Source organism: Vigna unguiculata, chromosome 8 (assembly GCF_004118075.2).
Source record: "Vigna unguiculata cultivar IT97K-499-35 chromosome 8, ASM411807v1, whole genome shotgun sequence".
NCBI classification, from domain to species: Eukaryota; Viridiplantae; Streptophyta; class Magnoliopsida; order Fabales; family Fabaceae; genus Vigna; species Vigna unguiculata.
Window position 1 is genome coordinate 5,015,685 of NC_040286.1, and position 23,407 is coordinate 5,039,091.

The 23,407-nt window shown below is 31.3% G+C and overlaps 1 protein-coding gene across 1 annotated transcript; it reads left to right on the plus strand.

The window, feature by feature from the left end:
* Positions 1-14,938: 14,938 nt before the first annotated feature.
* On the plus strand, positions 14,939-19,112 carry LOC114194651 (probable protein phosphatase 2C 59). Its single transcript, XM_028085002.1, has 9 exons — positions 14,939-15,120; positions 15,361-15,624; positions 16,259-16,386; positions 16,843-16,941; positions 17,057-17,215; positions 17,609-17,695; positions 17,780-17,871; positions 18,022-18,096; positions 18,533-19,112. The coding sequence occupies exons 2-9, from the start codon at positions 15,542-15,544 to the stop codon at positions 18,689-18,691; spliced, it is 882 nt and encodes a 293-aa protein (XP_027940803.1). The 5' UTR covers positions 14,939-15,120; positions 15,361-15,541; the 3' UTR covers positions 18,692-19,112.
* Positions 19,113-23,407: the final 4,295 nt, after the last annotated feature.

A 23,407-nucleotide genomic window follows, 5' to 3' on the forward strand; every position in this document is an offset into this window, starting at 1 on the left:
TTTCGAACTAGATTGAGTCGAAAAAAATTCAATTTTTTCAAAAGTAGGTTGAACTCAAACCGGCTCACTTTAATTTTTAAAAAGTATATAGTTTTTTAATTTATATTTTATTGAATAATATAATACAAAATGTGTAATATTAAGCATGTTTTCTTGAACTATATGAACATTTTCTTCGAAACAATTTATCACATATTAGTGGTGAACATGATGAAGACATTGGTTCAGGATTTTACTGTGATAGTCATCTCATGGATTGCTTAAAAAATTATTTAAATATTTGAATACTTAAAAATAAATAAATAAATAATTTTTTTATGTGAGTTGATGAGTCATCCACTTAATCCACCAACCCATAGTAGGTTGAGCTGGGTTGCAAAATTTATAGTTTACCATAAACTGAACTGAATTAGATTCACTCATTTTCAATTCGGCTTAAGGTAAACCAACCTGTGTGAGCTGGATTGACTCAATTTAACATATCTAATCTTATAATAGGTTATTTGGTAACAAATTAGACTTAAGCCCAATTTGTGAAAACAAAAAATAATATAGAAATGGAATACCAATGGCCCGATTCATACGATAATCTTTATACGCTGAAACATTGAATTTGTGCAAAAATCATGTGTTAGATGAGATTAATTCTTGTAACAGGAACATTAAAACATTAACGTAACATTAGTAAATGGAACATTGTGGGAGTGAAAGTTGTCGTTGTTACAGTAAAATAACATATATTAACCTAATTTATATAACACCAACATCACCATACGATATAAAAATTTAATATGAAATAGTTATTTGTTAAAATATATATGTGTACTAAATTAGTTCAAAAAATTATTAATACATATACTAGTTAGTTTTATTTTTGTTGTAAATAACTGACAATTCACGAAAAAGGTACTTCTTGATGCGTATAAAATTACTGCCCTTAAGGATTTATCCGCAGTGTGTTGCGCAAGCCCCCCAGGATACAACAGGAACTTCTCGGATCTTCCGAGGATCTCAGAACTAGCAAGAAAGTACTCTTGAGAGAGTAAATAATTAGACCCAGAATAATGAGGGAAAATAAGAACTAGAAAATATAGTAGAAGATATAGAAGAGAAGAAAGAAAACTCAAGTGGTGTGTTTTTGGAAGAGGCAAATGACATCTATTTATAGATGGGGGAGGAGCATGTAAACCCATGGCCAGATGAAAAAAGCAACGGTAATATTTTAAAACCACAATCAAAATCGTCCTTAACATTATGGCTAAATCCAAACTGAAAAAAGCAAATTTATGAGTGCAACAACGTAACATTAAAAAGCCGTTTCACATCTTTTGAAATGGAATAAAACGTTTGTATACAACAATCCCCCACACATTGCAAAAGATAAGAAAAGAAAGATTGAAAGAAGAAAATTCTGGGTCTCATAAGATGTAATGCATCGGAGTTGGTATAGTAAGCTATATGAACCAATCCTAGACAAATAAACTTAACACACAGTGTAGATGGTATAACAAGCTATATGAACCAACAACACTTGATGTGTGTTAGTGGTTTATTAATCACAATACACCCCCACAATCCTTGTTGTTAACATTGTGTTGCGCTTATTAGGCCATGCGCGTGCTCGGTATTGATGAGTGCTCTAGAGATCATGCCAAGATCTCATACAAGCGGCCTCACTTGACACTCATATAGGTGATTTCATCAAGTGTATGCTGCAAATCATACACTACCCATAAGGGATATGAAAATCATTAAAACTTTTTTTAAACTAAAATTCTTACACCACATAGAATTTTAATTTACAAAGTTTAACCTCTCATAAATGCAGCATTTAGCACTTTCACGCACACCATAGGAATGGACATAATTGATTTAAAATCAATTTAGTGCTATCAGAACTAACAAGTGACTTGTTTTTACTCATATGAACCTTATTCATGGGATCTCCAATCACAAAGGTTGGGTTACCATTACTTGTTTGTTTGCAAGTGGCTTAAGTCTCATTCCCCTCGACGTTTCCAAAATCATATTTCTTCCTAGGGGTTTTGTCAGGGGATCTGCTAGATTCCGTTCTGACTTCACATAATCAATGGAAATAGTTCCACTCTTTAGCAGCTGCTTAACCAGATTATGTCTCAATTGTATATGTCTATTCTTTCCATTATAGTTTTTGTTTTTAGCTATAGCTATTGCCGATTGGCAATCACAATGTATAGATACAGATGGGGTTGGTTTCATTCCATAAGGAATGTTTGCTAAGAAGTTTTTCAACCACTCAGCCTCACTACCAGCCATTTCGAGGGCAACAAACTCAGATTCCATTGTTGATCTTGCAATAATTGTTTCCCTGGCTGATCTCCATGTAATCGCACCACCCCCAAGTGTGAATACATAACCACTAGTGGACTTTGTCTCATCTGAATCAGAGATCTAGTTAGCATCATTGTACCCTTCTAGTACAGCGGGAAATCCACTATATTCAATGGCATAATCCATTGAACCTCTTAAGTATCTCATAAGCCTTCCAAGTGCATCCCAATGCTCTTGATTAGGACATTGAGTGTATCTACTCAGTCTACCTACTGCATAAGCAATATCAGGTCTTGAAAAACTTATTAAGTGCAGTAAGCGCCCAATTATTTGGGCATACTGAGGTTGAGAAATAGATTCTCCTCTATTTTTCATTAATTTAAAGTTAGCATCATAAGGGGTACTAACAGGTTTAAAGTCATAATATCCAAACTTCCTAAGAAGTTTCTCAATGTATTGTTCCTGGGATAGTAATATACTATCTCCCTTCCTTATGATTCTAACACCTAAAATCACATTTGCTTCACCCATGTCTTTCATTTCAAACTTAGATCCTAGAAAAAATTTAGTTCTAGAGACTATAGCAATGCATGTACCAAAAATTAACATGTCATCCACATACAAACATATAATGACACATTCATCATTTTCAGATTTAGAGTACACACATTTATCAGCATCATTAGGTGAAAAACCATCACAAATTAACACATTATCTAGTTTTTCATGCCATTGTTTTGGTGCTTGTTTTAACCCATACAAAGATTTTAAAAGTTTGCACACCTTATTTTCTTGACCAGGGACAACACACCCTTCAGGTTGAGTCATATAAATTTCCTCCTCTAATTCACCATTCAGAAAAGCAGTCTTAACATCCATCTGATGTATCATTAGCTTATGGGTAGACGCTAGAGCTAACAAAACTCGAATAGAGGAAATCCTAGTCACAGGGACAAAGGTATCAAAGTAATCTATGTTGGATTTCTGAGTAAAACCTTTCGCTACTAATCTTGCCTTATATTTATCTATGGATCCATCAGGGTGATACTTTTTCTTAAAGATCCACTTACAACCAATGGGTTTTGCTCCTTTAGGCAAATCTACTAAGGTCCAAGTATTATTTTTCTCAATTGATTCAATTTCATTCTTAATACCTTTATCCCATTGTTTTGCATCAAGAGCATTAGTAGCCTCTAAAAAATTTGTTGGATCATTTTCAACTAGATAAGTATAAAAGTCATCTCCAAAAGAAGTTTGTTTCCTTTGCCTTTTACTTCTTCTTAAACCCTCACTCATGGCATCACTATAAGTATCTATAGGTTGTTCGGATGTATCACTAACCTTTAATGGAAAAATATGTTCAAAAAACTCAACATTTTTTGTCTCCACAATAGTATTATGTTCAATCACATCACTTTTAAGAACAAGAAACCTATAGGCAACACTATTTTCAGCATAACCCAAGAACATACAATCAGAGGTTTTAGAGCCTATTTTCCTTTTCTTAGGATCAGGTAACATTACTTTAGCTAAGCACCCCCACACTCTCAGATATTTAAGATTAGGTTGAAACCATCTCCATAACTTATAGGGAGTTTTACCTGTTTTCTTATGAGGTATCCTATTTTGTAAAAAACATGCAGTAAGAAGGGCTTCTCCCCAAAGGTTATCTGGTGCATTAGAACTAATAAGCATGGCATTCATCATTTCCTTAAGAGTTCTATTTTTCCTCTCAACTACTCCATTAGACTCAGGTGAATATGGTGGGGTTACTTCATGGATAATACCTTCTATCACACAAAAGTCATTAAATAAAACATATTCACCACCTCTATCTGATCTAATCCTCTTAATTTTCCTATTCAATTGATTTTTTACTTCTGCTTTATGAGTTAAAAACACATCAAAGGCTTCATCCTTACGTTTGATTAAGTACACTTTGGTGTATCTAGAATAATCATCTATAAAGGTTACAAAATAATTTTTACCACCTCTAGACATGGTTTGTTTTAAATCAGCTAGATCAGTATGAATTAACCCTAACAATTTTGTTTGACGTTCTACGGGATAACATGTTTTCTTAGTAATTTTGGATTCTACACATACATCACATTTACCACTTTGTTTATCATGCATATTAATTAATCCTAGTCGTTGCAATTTCATAACATACGAGGAATTCACATGTCCTAATCTAGCATGCCACATATCATATGAGTCAACGATATAAGCAGAAGAACATGATTCATTTATAATTTCTGAAATATTGAGTACAAAGAGACCTTGATCACAATATCCCTTCCCCACAAAAACATTATTTTTTGTCATTACAATCTTGTCAGATTCGAATGACACTTTAACCCCCACTTTTCCCAGTAGAGCTACAGAGATTAGATTAACTCTGATAGAGGGTACATGTAGAACATCACTCAAGGCCAGAGTCTTCCCAGATGTGAGTTTTAGAAGAACCTTTCCTTTTCCAATGACTGGAGTTGTCTTGGAATCACCAAGATAAACATGTTCTTCTCCATCCCCTACACTAGTGTAGGAGGTAAAAGCACTCCTGTTTGCACAGATGTGCCTAGTAGCACCAGAGTCTACCACCCACTTGCTCACATTGGTAATCAGATTTACTTGAGAAACGACCGCAACTATAGTATCATCTTCCCCTTGGGCTATATTTTCCCTAGGAGGATTGTCGTTTCTTGCTCTACGCCTGCACTGAGGTGCATGATGGCCTGGCTTCCCACATACGAAGCAATTACCCTTTTTCTTAAAGACAGGGTTAGATCCATTGGGACGGGAATTTCGAAAGTTATTTTTCCTTTTGTGATCAGGTTTGTTCTCGTACCTTTTTAAAGCAGGTTTGTCTTCTACCACATTTGCAGATAAAGCTTTGGCCCTTACAGTAGCACTCTCCTCCTGTTGGTGTCTTCTATTATGATGTGTGTGATGAGCTCTTGAAGCGTCATTTGCTTGTGTCTATGTTTCAGCTGTTGTTTATAGTCAGTCCAGGATGATGGTAATTTCTCGATCAAAAGTTCTGAAACAAACTCATCAGGCAGGAGTATGTTCTCTGCTTTGATATCTTCAAGTAACTTGTGATATTCGTTGATTTGAATTTTTATGTCTTTATCTTCGATCATCTCCCAACGGTAGTAATTCCCTATGACGAACCTTTGTTGGACAACATCCTCAGCAGTATATTTGAGAATCAACGAATCCCAAATTTCTTTTGCTTCCTTATATGAGCAATACACATTGAATAAATTATTAGACAAGGCGCTAAGTAAGGTGTGTCGGCATACCTTGTTTGCATAAGTCCAATCTTCGACTTGTTTGGCACTGGATTCATTAGGTTTTGAAGTTGAGAGAGCCATAGCTACTCCATACATGTCTAGAAGAGTAGACACACGTTCTTGCCAGCGTTGAAAGTTCTGCCCAAAGAATACCTCAATTTTTGATAAATCCGAAAATGGTTTCGCAAAGACGGTCGGAGTTCCGGAACTATTTTGATTCTCCAATGTAGTAGAGTTGTTGTTGTTGTTGTCAGCCATAAGTCCTTAAGATTGTTTTAAATAACTGACAATTCACGAACAAAAGGTACTTCCTGAGGCGTGTAAAATCACTGCCCTTAAGGACTTATCCGCGGTGTGTTGCACAAGCCCCCCAGGATACAACAGGAACTTCTCGGATCTTCCGAGGATCTCATAACTAGCAAGAAAGTACTCTTGAGAGAGTAAATAATTAGACCCAGAATAATGAGGGAAAATAAGAACTAGAAAATATAGTAGAAGATATAGAAGAGAAGAAAGAAAGCTCAAGTGGTGTGTTTTTGGAAGAGGCAAATGACATCTATTTATAGATGGGGGAGGAGCATGTAAACCCATGGTCAGCTGAAAAAAGCAACGGTAATATTTTAAAACCACAATCAAAACCGTCCTTAACATTATGGCCAAATCCAAACTGAAAAAAACAAATTTATGAGTGCAACAACTTAACTTTAAAAAGCCGTTTCACATCTTTTGAAATGGAATAAAACGTTTGTATACAACAATTTTTACTTTCCAAATATAAACATAAAAGAAAAATATTTTATATTGAAAACCTCAAACACTAATAGGACAAAAAAGACTATTATTTTAGCATTTTCCTTCTATTTCACCTACTAGATTTTGATTTAACAATTCTTATAGCAATCCATTCACTTTCTTATATGACATAGGTAACTAATAATACCTATTATGTAAACTATAGAACACTACTACCTTCAAATTTCAAATAGACATGTTAAACTCTGAAGCTATTTTATTGTTATTTAAAAAGTACTATAGTATGGTTTTAGTAATGTTTGAAACTTGAAATTTCAAATCCTAGTGGCTAAGGCACCAATCCTACAACAAATTCAAATCACAAAATATTCTTCAAAGTTAAAAGAAGGCATTGCTATAACAATATCCACAACGGCTAAACAAAGTCCATAAAGACAGTCCTAAATCCATCGTTAATTAAGTCGTCATTAAAATCCTAAACAACAACGACGGTTATAAAACCGTAATTATAACTAATATCACGATGATTTGAAGAGTCGTAATTAACTACAAACAGCAATTATATGTCTTATACACTAATGAACCAAACACATTTGAAATATCTCCTCTTATTTTTACTAATTTATTTCTCTTATAACATTCAACTTTTAACCTATATAATTAAACCATCATCAAAATACAAATTTATATCTCACACTATACAAAGATTTTAGCTATTATTTTATATATGCAGTCCACCAAGGAAATAGGTCTATATTCATGTAAGCCAATAGGGTTATCTGTTTTGGGTATCAAGGATATGAAAGAAGCATTGCACCCTTTTGGAATGAAGTTATTTACCTGAAAATCAGTTATAGCTTGTTCAACATTCCTTTTAACAATTTCCCAATGCTTTATAATAAATCCAAAATTAAACCCAACTGGTCCAGGACTCTTAGTGCCATCACACTGCCATACAGCTGCTCTAATTTCATCCTTTGAAATCACCCCAATTAGCTTTTCATTATCCTGCTCAGTTATAGAATTAAACTCTATTTTTCCAAACCTAATTTGCAATTGTGTTGGCTCTGTAAGCCTTTGTTTAAAGTAATCCTTTACAATCACTTTCACCACATCTGGTTTCTCATACCATTGTCTGAGGATATCCACACCTTTGATCTCATTTTTCTTTCTTCTCCAATTCACAATAAAGTGAAAATACTTAGAGGTTTATTGGATAATGTTGTTGTGGCTAATGAAGTAATTGAGGAAACACGCAATAACAAAAAGCAATGCTTGATAGTAAAGTTGGATTTTGAAAAGGCATATGACTCAGTTAGTTGGGATTTCTTATACTATATGTTGGGCACATTAGGGTTTGGAACTAAATGGGTAAGTTGGATAAAAGCATGCCTTGAGTCATCCACAATTTATGTCCTTGTGAATGGTAGCCCAACTCAAGAGTTCACTCCAACAAGAGGATTAAGGCAATGGGACCCTCTAGCACCTCTCTTATTCCTCCTAATCGTAGAAGGGTTATCGGGCTTAGTCAGACAAGCCGATAAGATGAATTTGCTTGAAGGCATAAGGGTAGGGAGAAATAAGCTTAATGTCAATATGCTGCAATTTGCAGATGATACTTTGTTCTTTTGCAAGCCAAGTTCTAATGATTTAGTGGTTATTAAAAGTATCCTCAAATGCTTTGAACTTGCATCAGGTCTTAAGATTAATTTCGACAAGAGTAAGCTAGGAGGTGTGGGGGTTGGGGAAGATGAATTGTTAAGAAGCTCTAATATACTCAATTGTGGATTAATGAATGTCCCATTCAAGTATCTAGGTGTTTGTGTGGGAGGAAATCTTAGAAGGAAGCAATTTTGGGAGCCTGTAGTGAATAAAATAAAGAAAAAATTAACTCAGTGGAAAGGAAGGTTCTTATCTTTTGCTGGGAGAGTGTGCTTACTTAAATCAGTTTTGACATTTGTACCATTGTATTATATGTCTTTATTCAAAATGCCAATCATAGTTAGCAAAGATATAATGAGAATACAAAGAAAATTCTTATGGGGTTGGGGCGTAGAAGGGAGAAGAATAGCATGGGTGAAATGGGCAACTTTATGTAAACCAAGGGGGGAGGGTGGTTTAGGTATCAAAAATATAAATCTATTCAACAAAGCTCTCTTGGCTAAGTGGAAGTGGAGATTAGGTATTGATGAAAAGGGGCTATGGAAAGATATCTTAGAGTCTATATATGGATCTTGGAAAAGTCTGGATGATAGAAAGGTTGTTGAAAGTGAATCTAGATGGTGGAAAGACTTAAGAAAGATTTATGGATCTAGTGATGACAAAAAATGGTTTGAAGAGAATGTGAGGTGGAAAGTAGGTTCAGGAAATAGGATTTTGTTTTGGGAAGACAAATGGATGGGAGATAGATCACTTAAGGAGGCTTATCCTAGGTTATATGCCAACACACATAATAAAAACAAAACAATAAGCGAATGCGGGAAGTGGGACAATGATAGATGGGAATGGATTTTTTCTTGGAGAAGACATTGGTTTGAATGGGAGAAGCCTCAAATTGAAACGTTCTTGGAAGAAATTGATAGCAAAACTCTTGTTAGAGGAAGAAGCGATATGTGGATATGGAATAATGGGGAAGATATGATATACACGGTTAAGTCAGCATATAATTTGTTGCAAGATTCATGCCCTTCAGATAAAACACAATTCTTTGAGGGCTTTTGGAGAATAAAGGTTATACCATCTGTAAAGTTCTTTGTATGGCGGGCTATTCTAAATGGGGTGCCGACAATGATTAACTTAAGGCATAGAGGGGTCTTTTTAAACAATGTTAGTTGTGTTATGTGCGGTGAGCAGGATGAGACCATCAATCATCTTCTGATTACTTGTAAAATGGCTACTAACATATGGAATATGTGTAACAAATGGACTGGGAACTTAGGGGTAAGCCATAACCAAATTCAAGCACACTTTGAGCATTTTCATCTTTTAGAGCTAGACCTCAAAGGTAATATGTTATGGAAAGGGGTGTGGATTGTTATAGTATGGACACTATGGAATCATAGGAACAATATTGTTTTTAGGAATGGTGTACCAGACCCTGAAGAGATGTTTAGTTTGGCCCAAGTGAAGGTATGGGCATGGTTGAAAAATAAAATGAAAAATGTAAATTTTTCATTTTCGGATTGGTGCCTATGTCCCATTCTGTGTTTAAGGTCCATAGCTTAGAAAATCTTTATCCTTTTTGCTTTAATGAACTAGGGGCAATAATAGGCTACTTGTATATGGTTTTCTAACTTATAGCCTAGACTTCACGGTCTAGAGTGCTTGGTTGTTTTTCTTGCAGATGTAGACTTTAGCTTTCTATATGGATTAATCAATTTTTTCTATGGTTGGTTGAGCTCTTTGTAGAGTAGTTGCAGAGAGAGGCTACTTGGAAATTCACTGGAACCACTTTCTTCACTTGCATTTCAATATGCAAGAGGAGTGGTTGTAACCTGTGACAAACTGCGATATTTTGTGCTTGAGGACTAGTATAACAGAAATGAGTAAAAGAATACCCTCATGTACTCACTTTACCTATATGTACCGGATAATATTCTTAATCTGTTGTGAAAATCTACAAGAAGATGGAAATGTTCTTGGTAGCTAAAACTATATGATTTACCTGTTAGTTTTGTAATTGATGAACTAGTTTTTTTTTTTGTAAAAGGGTTAAAACACCCCAAGTACTTTATTATTAATATATTATTTATTTGCCGATAAAAAAACTATACAAAGATAATAACATTTAAATCACACTCTAAGAAAATTAACATTACAAAATTTATTTTTTTATCGACTTTTGAGTATACCAACAATTCTGTCAAGATTTATTTTCTTCTTGAAACATTTATATGCTTTACTGCAAGAATGATGAAAGAAACCATTCTTTACATGCATCAATGACTGAAACAATCCATTTACATGCATCAATGACTCATAATGTTAAGATTTAAAATAACTTGTTACTAATGTTACAATAGTTTAAGTTAAACTAATTCAATTCCTTTTAAAAATATAATAATAATTAGAAATTTTTATAGTTGGACAATCTGGAGAGATAATAAAGTAAAGTACTTACACGTAAATTGAAAAATGACTTTAAGAGTACGCTACATATGTTACTTGAATTATGATGATAAAATAAATCAATCTCATCCATTTTTTTCAAACCTATCCTGATTAGATAGGTTGGAAAATTTGACACATCTCATAACTTACCTTTTTTTTATACCTTATTTTTTATCTTTATATATATATATATATATATATATATTACATTTAATTATATATTTTTAAAAAAAATTTTAATTAATTAATTAATTAATGTTTTTAATTGAAAAAATTAAAAAGATAAAAGATTGTTATTTTCATACATTAAATTACTTTATAATAACTAATAATTGAAGTTTGATTTTTTAATGGTAATAATTTAAATTACAACATTATTTCATATTTATACCTTTTAAATAATATAATACAAAAAAATTATCTATTAAATTATTTTTCATTTTAATTTTTTATTTAAAAAAATTACTTGTTCCATCTTGTAACCCACATAAGTTGTCTAAGTAATTAAAAGAATTATCAACTTGTCGTTACTAATTCTAATAACTCATGTTTACAAGATATTAGTGATAAAAAAAAAATTCTATACCATCAAATGATTGAAAAAAGCTAGCATAAATAAAATGTTAGTCTCACAATAAATATGATGTTAAAAAAATGAGTGATCCTCATGATTACACTTACCACATGATTAATGGTAAGATCCTCATCATCACCCAACATAAGACCTAATTTAAAAAATAAATAGTTTCTCCTAACTTTACCATTTCTAACCAATCTCTTATTATAATTAAGAAATCTATTTGAGTGAAAACAAATCCCAAGAGTGATCATGAGATACAATATGAATCAAGTAATTAAAATTAATTCAAAATCAAGTAATTACGTCCTAATAATTATAACTTAAATAAATAACTTACTCAAAAATTTAGATTGTGTTACAATCACTTGCTATGATTATTTAATTTATTTCACTAAACACATAAATAATCAAACAATGATTTCAAAATTTGAAAGAACATAACTAGATTCTCTTACACAAAGCAACAACATAAACATATGCATTCATATTAATTACAACAATGAAAACCAACCATGTCTAACTCAATTGAAGATCCAATCAATAGAAACTTGACCCTAATTAATATGTGGTTGAAAAGAACACAACACAACACAAGCCACCATTGTTTGGAAGTACAAGTATGATAAATGGAGTTGTAGTTTAGTTAGGGTTTTGCATACGTGGTAGTTGGAAATTAATTGGGACAAAATAGAAGCTCCCTTTTGATAGGGTTGATTTGTGCCCTTTTTCTTGTGATACACACATAAGAAAGTAGTTGAATTAGATAGGCCAATGAATTAATTGCAATGGAGAAGAGAGGCAAAACATGTGCCCTATAAACAAAGATGTTTTAGAGGTAAGAGAGATTGTGATATATCTTGAGATGTGGAAATCACACCATGGGAAAATGTCAAAGATAAGATCCAAAACTTTGAAAATAACACCATCATAATAACAACACAATTTATTCACACCATTCTAACATGGGATTTCTCTTCAAGGAGCTTCTAATCTCTCTCCATGTCTCTTCTAACCCTAAACCACCATAAAAAAAAATATTACTTAGTTGTGTCATTTGAAAAGGACTTTTCCATTAATCTTTATAAGAAGATAATCAAAATAAGTTTTTGATTACAAGTTATTAGTTTATGCATGTGTTAAAATTTAGATTTTAGAAATGTTAATAAGAAATGACTTTTTCTATAAAAGGGTCTCTTTTAACAAATTTCTTCATAGGTATTTTCAGGGGAGAAAATTAAGAAAGAAAATAAAGTTTTATCATGAATTAAAATTAGTGTCAACTAAAAATAAGACTTTTAAAATAAATTAGATGTGTTGTATAAACTGGTTTAATTTATGGATTTTATTTTTAATCTTCTCTAGAAGAAATAGTTATTTAAAAATTATAATTTTTTTTATTTAAACAAATTAATTTATAAACCAGCTTTAAAAGTCTTGTTTTTAGTTAAAAAATGAGTGTTAATAGGATACGAATCACAAAAGGTGCTACCAAACAAATAAAATAGTTTAACATTTTTTTAGTAGGGATCAACTTTTTAAAATAATGTTTGCATGATTATTTAATTTTTTTCTAGATTTCAACACTTTCCCCATCTCTTGCCACATGGCATGATTACCATACTTTCCGTCTTACATGAGAACCCAACAAACAAAGAAAATTTAAGAAAAAGCAATGTCTTATCATACCATTTATTCAGGCAACCATTAATTGTTTCTTCTTTTTATAGTTTCATTGATGCTACGTTACTGTTTTTAATATGCATTTCTCTTTTTCGAGTTTCGTTTTTTAACTAATGTTTTAATTTTAAATTGATTTCAATGTTTGGATTTGAAATTTAGTCCAATAAACCATCAAAAGAGCTTAATATTCCTTTGAGTGTGTTTGAAAAGAATGTTACGAGATTATTTATTAACTCATAAATATTGTCAAGTAGTATAGTAGGTATGAGATCATTTTTATTAGTATAAGTTAAATTATTACTATAAACATGTTGAGTTTATATCGTTAAATAATTTGTTAATACAAGATATCAATGAAGATCACAAGAGCCTGTCTATTAGTAAAAATTTTGAATAATTTGTATACGATTTTTGGATTCAAATTTTATTATTTTTATTGTAAAAAATATATAATAATTAAATACATTGCTAATGCAACAAAAAGTAGTAGAATGTAATGTAATGTAGATCCTCAGTGCATGTATTAGTTATTTAATTTCTGTTAAATTAAATTTGTAGCACAATAATTTCAACTTGCAAGAAAAAGTCATATTTTTATACTATAAATGAGGTTTTTATGTTCATTAGAAGTCATATACTTTTGAAAAATAAGATTAAAAATATCTGAGTGATAAATTACATGTTCTCTAATTAATTGAATGGACTCAAATTGCAATTAAAACATCTTCAAAAGTTAAATAAACAATTATGAGAATATTTTTCTTTTGTGAATAAATAGTAACATAATAGGGCATATGAGAGAAATGCATAATGCATGCTCTATCACATGAAAAGTTGAGTTTTTCAAAGGAATGAATGGATTTTTTTAATCAAAGCCTTTTACTTATGAAAATACATAGCAAAGTGAGCATCTAATGTAATGTACAAGATAAGGCAGAGATCTCATAGAGTGGAGAATGAACAATATTATAAACTTATTTTCTATTCATATTTTTCTTAATTTATCATATTAAAGATTAATCTCATTTACAATATTGTACTTATTATTATTACTTAATTAGATAAGTTTTTTTTTTCAGACAAAAAAATATAAATTATCTATTATATGAATACTCTCCAGATTTATGAACAATAATGTTTAAGCATTTTGACAACAACACTTTACAAGGGTATAATCACTTTATTAGAAAGACTACAAATTATCAAGTTTTGTGATTGCTTTTTCTTATATTTAACTCATAATTTTCTTTCACATAATAGACTAATTGTTTTAATTGAGTTTTCTTCCACCAGCAACACATTTGTGAGAAAAATATCATTGTTGAAAGAAGATACAAAGGGTTTTTCACACGTTATTATGTATATTTTATTATCAAAAATGATGCAAAAGGTTGATATTTCAAGCATAGCAACAGTGAGCATGAACAACACAATGTCTTTTTATACATAACAAGAGCTAAGAGTTAAAACATAAGAGAAAAGTTCGTGGATGAGATTGTTTCTCTCTATTTTAGATTAATTAACATAAACCATGTAATTTAGATAAAATAATCGTGATTAATTTCTTAAAATTATATTTTACTCATTGGAAAGAGTATTAATGTGGCATTGACTTACCCCTCACAAAAACTTCCCTTATCCTCCGGCAACTTGCACGTTGAATACCGACCAAGTTTTAGTGCTTAATGAATGAATCACCAAACAAACATTTTAAACTTCACCAAAAAGTTTAAAAGTAATAACCCAAAGTAGAGGAAATATTTTATGTATAATAAATTTAATATTAATTTTGCTAGAATTTAATTTCATGTGTTTATTCATGTAAACGTCATTAATGAACAAAAAATTATTATATTTTACAATTACTATTTTGAAAAGTCTTAAATGAAGATTTTATAATTTGTTAATTTCACAATTAATTTTTATTATGCAATAAAGTTTATTCCACATACTTGATGTAACTGAAGACTCCAAAACAAATCATTAATTAAACGAGAATAATTTGTATTTGAATAGTATCAAAATTATTAAACTCTTTGTACTGACATGTAAACTGATGATAGTGTAAAAACTTTTTAAATTCTTACTTACTACAATTTTATTCAATTTGAAAAAATATGATTTTGTTTGAAAGAAAAAGACATTTTCTGATTTCGATTGGTTTCTCATTAAACTCAGAAATTTCAAAAAAGAATTTTGGGATGTAAATTATGAGTTAATTTACTAAAAGATGGTGTCTGAATTTGTTGGTGGAACAAACAAAACCATGAAGCTATCTTGAACTAAAAATGAAACAGAATCCACCCTGTTTTCTCACCCTTGGTGGAACCTTGTCTCCTTTTTCTTTCTCTCTCTTTCATGCAATTTCTTCCCTGTTCTCTTTCTCGGGTACTTTCTTTCTCTCTACCTCTCTCTCTAATTGCAGATTTTACTGTGTTCATAATAATTCTCACCAAATCCCAACCCAGTTCTGAATTTGATTTGGTTAATAATACCAAGATCCAAGCATAAAGTTTGTTTTTTTTTTTTTTTTTTCCTTTTGGGTGGAACAAAGTTTGAGCCTTTTTCGGAAATTTATCTGTTTTGTGATATTAACTGCACTCTCTTCCTTGTGGGGTTTCTGTGCAGATTAAACTTGGGATTGTGTGATTATTCCGAAATGACCCCACACCACTAAGTGTTATGATAACTTGGAACCTGTTGCACGCAAGAATAAGCTGGACACACGCAATAGCGCTATTATTTCTTCATTTTTTTGTTCTTGGTCAAAGAAATAGTACTTGGGAGCCCTGAATATTCAAGCTCTGATATGGGGTACCTCAATTCAGTTTTATCCTCTTCAGGTCAGGTTCATGCCGCAGAAGATTCACCTGTCAGTGGAGGGGGCCTCAGGTTTGTAATTTGTTCATCTTTCTGTAGATCTAGAGTTGGTTCAGTATAATGAAGAATTGGTGTGTTTATTTGATGGTTACAATTACTGATGTTGGTTAATGGTATTCTTTCTAGGTAGTTTTGTGTCGAATTCTCTGTTATGCTCTGTCCGTTTTGTTGTATCGTCCCATGTGTTGCTTTGCAGATTCACAATCATAGTTCTGTTCTATGCTGTTCTTGTTAGTGTGGATTTTGTGACCATGGGTCAAGAAGCAAATTTAGTGTAGTTTTTCTTACATGATTGTTTGAAGAGGGGCCATGGTTGATGTAGAACTAGTCATTCTTTGTTTTGTTGAACGTCATTACTAAGTTCTGGTTTTTCTACTTCTTATCCGTTTATCCCTTTTTACATTTGATTCTCTCTTATTGGCTATAAGTTATGTTGGACAATGTTACAATTCATACTCTTACTGAAATGAATGACTACCCTTTGCTGAATTTTTTCTATGACAATGATTGAAAATAGATGGTGATTTATGCGTGCATAATTCAATGGTTTATGATAGATGATTTTAATTGGTATTCTTTATATTCCTGTCTTTTGGCTGATGGAATGATTTGGTTTTGACAAATTTGTTATGACTTGTAATTGCAGTCAGAATGGCAAATTCAGCTATGGGTATGCTAGCTTCCCTGGCAAGAGATCTTCAATGGAAGATTTTTATGAGACAAAAATTGATGGCGTTGATGGTGAAATTGTTGGCCTTTTTGGAGTTTTTGATGGTATTTTTACGTAACACTTTCATCTCCTTGGCCTTGTACTGTATCCATGCTACTTATGCTAAGAGAAAATGCCAAGATGGGGGAGTTGCTGATGTAAATTAATTGGAAACTTAGAAATTGTTTTCTTTAGAGCCAATAAAAAGTGGTTATTTCAATCTGACTGTCGAATGTTTAATTGTTATGATTTGCTATGGTACTGTTTTCTGCACACCAGGAGGGAAATCTCTCTGTAGGTTCTTTATCTAAGTAATCTGTATTTGAGCATAATTTCCAGAGGCTTTAACCATTAACCTGTACTTTCTGTTTCAAGTATTCTTAATTGTTATATAGAACCTTCATGAGTGCTGAATGTTTCTTTCTTCAGTTTTTCATTTCTATCATTAAGACATGTATGATATCTTTTGTACTGTTCTTTATTGGCTAAAAATCTGCAACTATCCTTTTTGAAACTTTCAGGTCATGGAGGTGCTCGTGCTGCCGAGTATGTCAAGCAAAACCTGTTTAGCAATTTGATCAGACATCCAAAATTCATTTCTGATACCAAATCTGCAATAGGTCTGTAATTTCCTACCCATGATATAGCATCATGATCCCTTAGCCTGATGTCCTTCAATTGATAAATCCTGAGATTAACTTTCTTTTCCTGCTGTCAAACTGTTTTTCTTCACAGCTGATGCATATAACCATACCGACTCTGAATTTCTGAAATCTGAAAATAATCAAAACAGAGATGCTGGATCAACTGCTTCCACTGCCATTCTTGTCGGAGACCGCTTGCTTGTTGCAAATGTTGGGGATTCCAGAGCTGTTATATGCAGGGGTGGAAATGGTAAGGCTTGTTGTCTTGTATCGTAAATTCTTGCTTAGTTGCACAGATTGTATTACAGATATTGTTTCACAGTAATTTTAGTTTTCTGACACCTTGATGTCATAATATTCGTTATTGTTATTTTCAAATGGTTCTGGAGGTTTCAGTATTATGCTAACCCTTTGCATTTCTGCTTGATTGCTGCAATATTTGTCTCTACATGCTAATGCCTATACTTAATATTTGTATTGTCTCACCAAATTTACAGCCATTAAGTAATCATTTTTGCTATTGTGTTTCCATTTCCTTGCGTCTATAAGTTAACAACTTTTAGGCACTTGTATCATATGCTATTTAGGCACTTGAATTGAATGGTGACTCAAATATTTTGCTTTCCTATGTTGTTTCAACTAGCCATTGCTGTTTCCCGAGATCACAAGCCAGATCAAACTGATGAGAGGCGAAGGATTGAAGATGCAGGTGGCTTTGTCATGTGGGCTGGTAAGGTCACCTTATAGTTAGCTTTTGTTACCAGGTTTATGGATTCATCTTGTTTGTCTCTGGTAAGTTTTACATTATGTACAGGAACTTGGAGAGTTGGTGGCGTTCTTGCTGTTTCTCGTGCATTTGGCGATAGACTCCTCAAGCAGTATGTTGTTGCTGATCCAGAAATCCAGGTGTGTTTACAATTTATTTCATATATTGTTAGATCCATCAATATCTCTGTATATTACTCTATGAAACATCCATTCAGTAAATTAGAGACCAATTTCTTTGGCCCTCTTTTGTATATTTCCCTTAACTAAAACATGTTTGTGATCTTGCAGGAAGAAAAGGTTGATAGCTCTCTTGAGTTTCTCATATTGGCCAGTGATGGGCTATGGGATGTTGTCTCAAACGAGGTTTGCAACGATTTTCATTTCTTTCATGTTAGAAACCACACTAGAGACCTAGTACTCATCCTTAAATTCTGTGCAACACACGTAGGTTCATCATTACTGATGTGTTTTTTCTTCTAAGAAGGTTCATTAGGGAGATATTATATACATGTAACACGAGTCTAACTCATGTAAAAAGTTGACATCACTTTAAATTCACATAACCACACATCATGTGGTGTTTAACTTTGTTTTTTTTGCTCAACAACGTGAGACTTAGACTCACATTTGGATTATAATGACCTCTACATGATGTGTGACATGATGTGTGGCTCAAGAAAATTAGCTATCAATCTCCTAGAAAAGCTTAAGACCAAGCTCATGAATGTGCAAACAAGAAATCCAAGTCATGTTGTCTTGCTACTCATCTAAATCTCATAATCTTATCACCTCTATTCAGGAAGCTGTTTCCATGATTAAACCGATTCAGGACGCGGAGGAGGCAGCAAAGAGACTGATGCAAGAAGCATACCAGAGAGGTAGTTCTGACAACATTACATGCATCGTTGTTCGTTTCTTGTCGAACCAAGGTGCTTCTTCTCACAGTAACTCTGGCTAAGTGTTCTTCACTAGAAGATCAGTGTTGTATCTGGAGATAGATAAAAAAAAGATGGCACGAGGCAAAATGAGTTTGTTATAGTTGGTCAAAGACATTCCTTGTAGCTGTGTACCATGCAAGAATAGAAATCAAATTTGAACTCACTATGGTCCTCTAGCATAGATATGTTTTCACATTTTCAAACCATTTCACTTCCATAATTGAGTCCTATTTATAGCCAGGAAAAAATAGCTGTGCAAAAGAGTTTAAAGTGTTTGAATATTTGACATGATGTTTGTAAATGTGGTGTTGATCCTATTAATCCCCTCTCCCAAACAAACTACTAGTGTGCTTGGTTGAACTTATGTTCCCTTTTCATTGTTAATCTGGTTTTACAGTGTTAGTCCCATCCCATGTAACACCTACACTCATGTTCTACTTTAATAGTGGCTTTTCATCAAGTGTACAATAATGTGAATCAAGTTACAAACAATGTTCTTCCTCTTTTTCTTTTGTCACTATTTTCAACTGTTTATAGCATATGTATGAATGGTTTTAGATTATCTAGATTCTGCAAATTAACTTTTCATTAAGATTGAGTTCAAAATAAGGCGATTTGGAAATATTTATATAAACACAGGAACTAAGATGATGTTCCATTCAAAATTTTAAGTTTGACTTTAAACTATCAGACATTTTTTAAAGAAGAAAGAGAAAAGTTTGTTGTCCAATGAAAAGAATGAGCTACTTTTAGAAATGGACTCAGAAAATTACGTTGTCGACAAGGCAGGTTTTGCACTTACGTACGACGAGCGAACTTGTAATTTTCTTCATCATCGTCCAATAAAACAAAAGATGTACATGGTAAAATATTCAGTTAAATATAAATATATATATTATATTTATATTCACATAATCAAAAATAATATATTTTTTATGAAAGCCTTTTCTAAGACATATATGCATGACTGATAGAGTGGAAAAATAGAGGGAATGACAGAAAACGAAAAGAAGAAGAAAAAGTAGTAAAGAATAAAAGAAAAATTAAAACTTATATGTATATTAGTATCTCTAATTACTAATAAACATACATAACTTAGTTTGAGAAAGAGTGTATAACATCATATATATATATATATATATATATATATATATATATATATATATATATATATATATATATATATATATATAGAGAGAGAGAGAGAGAGAGAGAGAGAGAGAGAGAGAGAGAGAGAGAGGATTTGAGTTGAAAGAAGGATGAATGAAGAAGGCAAGTTGAAGGCTTATATAGGAGAAATGAAATATACTTTATTTGTAGAAAAGAAGAAAATTTTGTATGCCTTGCCTACCAAGTCATGGAATAACAAGTAAAGTGAAACCAGCCAAAAGTAAAAGGTTGAATATCATTAAAATAGGAATATTAGTATTTGAACATTGTATTATTGTTAACTGGAAAATATTAAAAATGTAAATCTTACTTTTTTTTAATATGATTCTGCAATTTTTAATTAATAAGAGACACATTGTTAGAAAAAAGAAATATTGTAGTAGCATTATAGTCTCAATTAAAATACTAAGATATTGCATTACCAACCAATCTATTGGGTCCCAAATCTCGTTTTCATACGATGTTTTTTAATGTACGAAATTTGGCTTCTGTTTAATTAAAGAACATCGTGATGCATGTGGAACTCATAAAATAATTAGTTATGAATTTATTAAAATTGACTTACCTAAGGCTTTTCGTTTCCTTTTTTTTTTTTTGCAAAAGAAAAATTATTCACTTTACAATTGTTAAGTAACAGAGGTGAAAAGATAGGTTACCATAAGTGAAGTTATATTTTTTTTATGATAAAATTTTATTAAATAATCTAGTACGAAGACAATAAATATAATCGTGGTGTAAATATTTTTGTACATTAATCTTTTGTAATGTATAAATTATGTTTCATTTATGTATTCTTATGTCGGAGTTTCATAACTTCTTATCCTCAACCCTTATTGGATATGAGAAAAGTGACTTCAACCCTCAAGATTTTGTTCGTGATTTCTGTTTTGAATTTTCTTATACATCATGGATTTTATTGTTGAATTCAGTTTGAATAATTTAGTAATATTTTTACTAATTATCTCATTATGGGTGAAATAAAATATTTTTTTCGTCAAAATAAATATTACCAGTTCTAGAAAATTTAAATAGCAATGAAATGGGTGCTAATAGTATCTGACAGAAATTAGATTTAGGTTCTTTCTTCGTGCACCCCAAAATTACTAACTGTAACCACATAACAATGAAAAGGACACAAATATCTTTCAACTCTACACCATACCACTATTGTTGTTGTTATCACATCCACCACGGTCGCTGCTCAGAGAAAGAAATAAAGAAAGAGAATTAGGAGTGACAATATGGTCTTAGTCCGACGGGTCAATCTCTAGGTCCATCAAAAAAATGTGGGATGAACAAAGATATTGAATGTGTTGATATGTAAAAGCTCGGTTCACATAATCCACAACCTGGACGGTTTGGCCCATGACCCACACAATTTGGCCTGCGGTCCACAGAAGTTGGTTTGCGACCCACATAAAAAAAAACTTACACTTGTGTATATTTATTACTTTTTTTTTACTTGTGCATAAATATTTCAAATTCTTGTATAAGTGAAAAATATATATTATTTGAATGCGCTAAAATTTGAAAAATTCATCATAGATGTCAAAGTACGAATATAAATATAATGAAAATATTAAATTATCAATTTATCATTCAACTTTCTAAAGTATTTCTTTAATTTTGTGAACTTGTTAATATTTTCCAACTTGCTACATAAGAAGAAAATAAAATACACCAGAAAAAATCATTTCGAAACGAATTTTATGTGTTCCAAAAGACTCATTCCAAAATATATTTCATATAGGAGTGTTCTGTAAAAAAATTTCCCAAAGGCATCATATATGTTTCGGAAAGTTTGTTCCCAAATTTCTATTATGTAAAACCTTTCCGAAAATACATTTCATGCATTCTGGAAATGTAATTCTACAAATTTTGTTCCAATTTTTTTTTTTCAGAAATGTTATTTTGAAAATGACCTTTCCACCATCATCCCTATACCCCTCCTGCAGAGAAAAAAAATGGAAAGGGAGATAACGTTGTAAAGAAAGAAGAGAAAATATGAAAACAAAAATTGTTTTGAAAAGCTCTCTTCGGAACGTATTTCATGTGTTCCAAAAATCCTTTTTTAAAACGTATTTTGCATTGCTTTTCTGGAAAACTCATTTTAGAAGACATTATATGCATTATGAAAAGTTTATTTTGAAAATTCTTATTTATAATGTTTTTTCCTAAATATATTTCATTCATTTCAGAAATTTAGTTCTGGAAATTGTGTCAAAATTATGATCCACAAATTTTATTCTGAAAATCTTATTAAAAAATTTTGAAAAATCTGATCTGAATTTTTTTTTCAAATATACTTTTTTGGAATTTAATTTTTCAAAAGATAAAATGGTTATTTTAAAAATTTGTGGAAGCGCGAAAAAATTGTGAAGGTGCAGGAAGTAAAAAGCCCTCCATTTTGAGTCTATTATATTTTTCAGCCCAACAACAAAAAATGCAAGGTATTTTCTTTACTACATCATCAATTAAACGTTATTATCACCCCTCTACTTAAATACAAATATTATTCCCTAAATAAAATTAACATAGATACCTCATACATAATTTAAATACAAAATAAAATAATTTAGAGATTGAACATAACTTTAAATTTAACCAAATTTTGTTAAGTTTATTCATGTTTCAAAGACTTTTCATAGTAGCATTTGAGTGATTTATATTACATAAATGTGTCAAATTGTGTAAAAAATTCAAATGATATTGTAAAAAACGTTTGAAATGTCAAATAAACTTAATAAAATTTGGTTAAAATGACTAAATATACGTATTTCTAGAATTAAAAGACTAAATTGAATCAAAGTTGCAAATAAAGACTAATTTCAATTTTCATTGAAAGTTAAGAGATAAAAAACATATTTAACCCAAATTTTAATTTACATTATATTAACTTATATCTAGATAAATATAACTTAAAAAATGATAAAAAACTAACCTTTCTTATTATACATTACCTATCACCTTTGTATGTATCTTTTCTCGTTGCTTCACTTAAAAAAAAAAATGTTTGGAAAAATTTCCTCTTAAATATTTTTTACGAAATAGAAAAAGAAAAAAAATGATATAAAACTTTTACATAAGTTAAAATTATTACATGTATAAAAAGTTATTTCACATAGTTACTCTAATTCTTATTTTTAACGTATTATGTACTATACATTAGTTTTAATTTATGAAAAAAATGAACCTTTTTGTGAGTATGTTTACAGAAACATCTGGAAACATACTTAAAAAAAAAAAAAAAAAACATGAAGAGAATATAAACTAGTTTTGAAAAATAAATGATTTGAACTAGAATTTAAAATATTGAATGGGGTTTGGCTGACAGAAGAAGCACACTTTATGATAATGCTAAGTGGATGTTGAGGTTAGAAGAATATAAACTCGACTTCAAAAATTTCCACTTCAAAGTCACACACAAATGCCACACTCAAAAGGAAACTCTCCTGCATCTCATTAAATCATTATTTTTCTTAGAGATAAGCTAAAAAAAAAGTATTTTTGCGACCATTTTATAATTAAGAAATTCCTTTTTTGATGGGGAAAACAACAACAAACAA